The sequence below is a fragment of the Sesamum indicum genome, linkage group LG1, assembly GCF_000512975.1.
Source record: "Sesamum indicum cultivar Zhongzhi No. 13 linkage group LG1, S_indicum_v1.0, whole genome shotgun sequence".
Taxonomy (NCBI): domain Eukaryota; kingdom Viridiplantae; phylum Streptophyta; class Magnoliopsida; order Lamiales; family Pedaliaceae; genus Sesamum; species Sesamum indicum.
In genome coordinates, this window is record NC_026145.1 from 1,536,461 (window position 1) to 1,539,065 (window position 2,605).

Here is a 2,605-nt window from a genome sequence, read left to right on the forward strand (position 1 = left end):
AGATATTAGACAAAGGACTATCAATGTTATTTTATCTTGTTCTGTTAGTTCATGTGTATTATAATTAATCTCTAGTTGAGCACTGTTATATTGTACGGTCTTATTTTATTAATAAAACTTATATTTACCAAAAAAAAAAAAAAAAAAATTACACTCCGTTCCACTTGAACTAGGCTTGATGAGATCTATTCAGAGTAGTCTACTTTTTTGGGGGATGTTAATAAAAGAGGTAGAGAAGTTGATAGTTTAATTAAATTTAAATAGTACGCATAATAGTAACTTTAATTTGATTGATTACTTTTGATAAGTATGCCCTAATTACAACAAAACATGTCTATAACTCACTTACCATATAAACATTTTTACAAATTTGATCAAATTTAATCCACCTAAAGTTACTGAAAAATTATAAATTAATCAAATTTAGGTAGATATATATTCATTGTACTTGAGGCAATTACATAATTATCAACAAAAATAGGATCGATGACATAAATTTTTTATCAAAATCAAGTTTGATCAGATCAAACAAATAATGTATAGCAAGTATGATATATTTGTCATGTGATTGATTAATTTTCTTGCATTATTGTAGTCCAATTACACAGCAAATTTATTACATTTTTTATATAATTGATTCAAATTTGGGCAAATTCAATTTGAGTTTGAATTTGGTGTTGTTTTTGTTTTCATCAAGCAATTGGAATTAGGTAACCTAAATTTCTCTATAAATACATTCCCACTTAATCAATTAATTAACTCGTGATCTCTAAATTCCTTCCAAGTGAGATATATAGAACTCCACATTAATTTTTCTACAGAATTATTGAATGATGGAATTCAAGTTCCTCCACATTTTAGCATTTCTTTCTGTGAGTACTAAGGACAGTCAATATCTTGAAAATTATGAATTTTGTTCATTGAATTATTTAATTAATTAAGGAGGATTAATGTTTTTTTTTTTAATTTATTTTTTTTCCTGAAAATTTTCAGCTGGGAATAGTGGTAAGCCATGCAACTTTAAATTTAGCTTCAGAGAATTACTGGAATTCCGTGCTGCCAAATTCTGCCATGCCTAAAGCTGTAAAGGATCTTCTTCAACCTCCTCCTGCTGCTGGTAATTTTAATATTTATATTTTTAATTATTGCCATTCTTATATTTGTGTTAATCCATTTTTATTTTTTAAATTATTTATTAACACGCCGATCGACAACGTCACAGAGCTGGGGAAGACTGGAGCGACCACCATGAGCGGCGGAGGAAAGGGCGTCGTAACCATGGGAAGTGGCATTGAAAAGGGTAAACGAGAAAGCGTTTTGATCAACCTACCTGCTCCCATCTTCTACCGCAACCCCCCCGGCGAAAATCAGCTACAGGACGACCACGATCCCAACGCAGCCCTTTTCTTCATGGAGAAGGACTTGTACCCCGGGAAACTAATGAAGTTGAATTTCTCCAAAAATGGAAATTGGGCCCCGTTTTTGACCCGCCACGACGCTGATTCAGTACCATTTTCGTCGGACAAGTTACCGGAGATCTTGCGTGCGTTTTCAGTGGATCCCAGTTCGGATGAAGCTCAAGTAATGAAGAAAACCATACAAGGATGCGAGCAGAACCAAAGCGTGAAAGGCGAAGAAAAACTCTGCGCGACTTCCCTAGAGTCCATGATCGACTTCGCCACCTCCAAGCTCGGTAAAGACGTGGACGCGATATCCACGACCGCCGTTGAAACTGTAACTGATAACCTGAGAAGGTACAGACTCGTGCGTGTGAAGCAAATGCCGCCGGGAAAACCAGTGGTGGCTTGCCACCTGCAGGAGTTCGCGTACGCAGTGTTTTACTGCCATAAGATGGAGATGCAGTCGACGGTGGGTTACAAGGTGTGGATGGTGGCGGGCGAGGGGTCGCAGGTGGAGGCGGTGGCGGTTTGCCACAGGGACACGGCAGCATGGAGCTCGATGCACTTGGCTTTTCAGGTGCTGAAGGTGAAGCCAGGGGGTGCTCCGGTCTGCCATTTTCTTCCTGTGGATCATGTTCTCTGGGTTTCCAAGAATTAGCTAAGTACTAAAATATTCATGTAATGTAATGTAATGTTACCTCAAAAAATAAACATACATGTAATGTAATGTGGGTGTTGCATGAGAGTATTTGTCTATGTATTGCTGCATGTGTGGTTTGTAATAAATTAAATGTTGGTTTTATTACATCTTATTTTATTTTGGATTAAATCTTTTGTTGTAAAGTCTATTTCATTTTTCATTCTGTTTAATATGCACAAATTATATGTATAAATTTTTTTCTCAAAAATAAAAAATATAATGTCATTTTTATACATGTACCGTGTACATGTTGAATGAAGTAGAATATGCAATAAACTATGCAACAGAAAATCCAATTCGATTTTATTTAACTAAGTTTGGTTACTTTCAATTTGAAATATATGATGAGTGCAATATATTTATAATATAAGTAAGGATAAATTAATTAATGCATCTTGTCCTTCGAACTATGTCCATTTTTACATTTTGATATTCAAATTTTTTTTTTTGTGTCAACTTACCATCTCAACTATATAAATTTGCACTTTGCTATATATGGGGACTT

At 34.9% G+C, this 2,605-nt stretch overlaps 1 protein-coding gene across 1 annotated transcript; it reads left to right on the forward strand.

The window, feature by feature from the left end:
• LOC105170354 (BURP domain-containing protein 3-like) lies at positions 761-2,205 on the forward strand. Its single transcript, XM_011091125.2, has 3 exons — positions 761-872; positions 994-1,117; positions 1,223-2,205. The coding sequence occupies exons 1-3, from the start codon at positions 831-833 to the stop codon at positions 2,056-2,058; spliced, it is 1,002 nt and encodes a 333-aa protein (XP_011089427.1). The 5' UTR covers positions 761-830; the 3' UTR covers positions 2,059-2,205.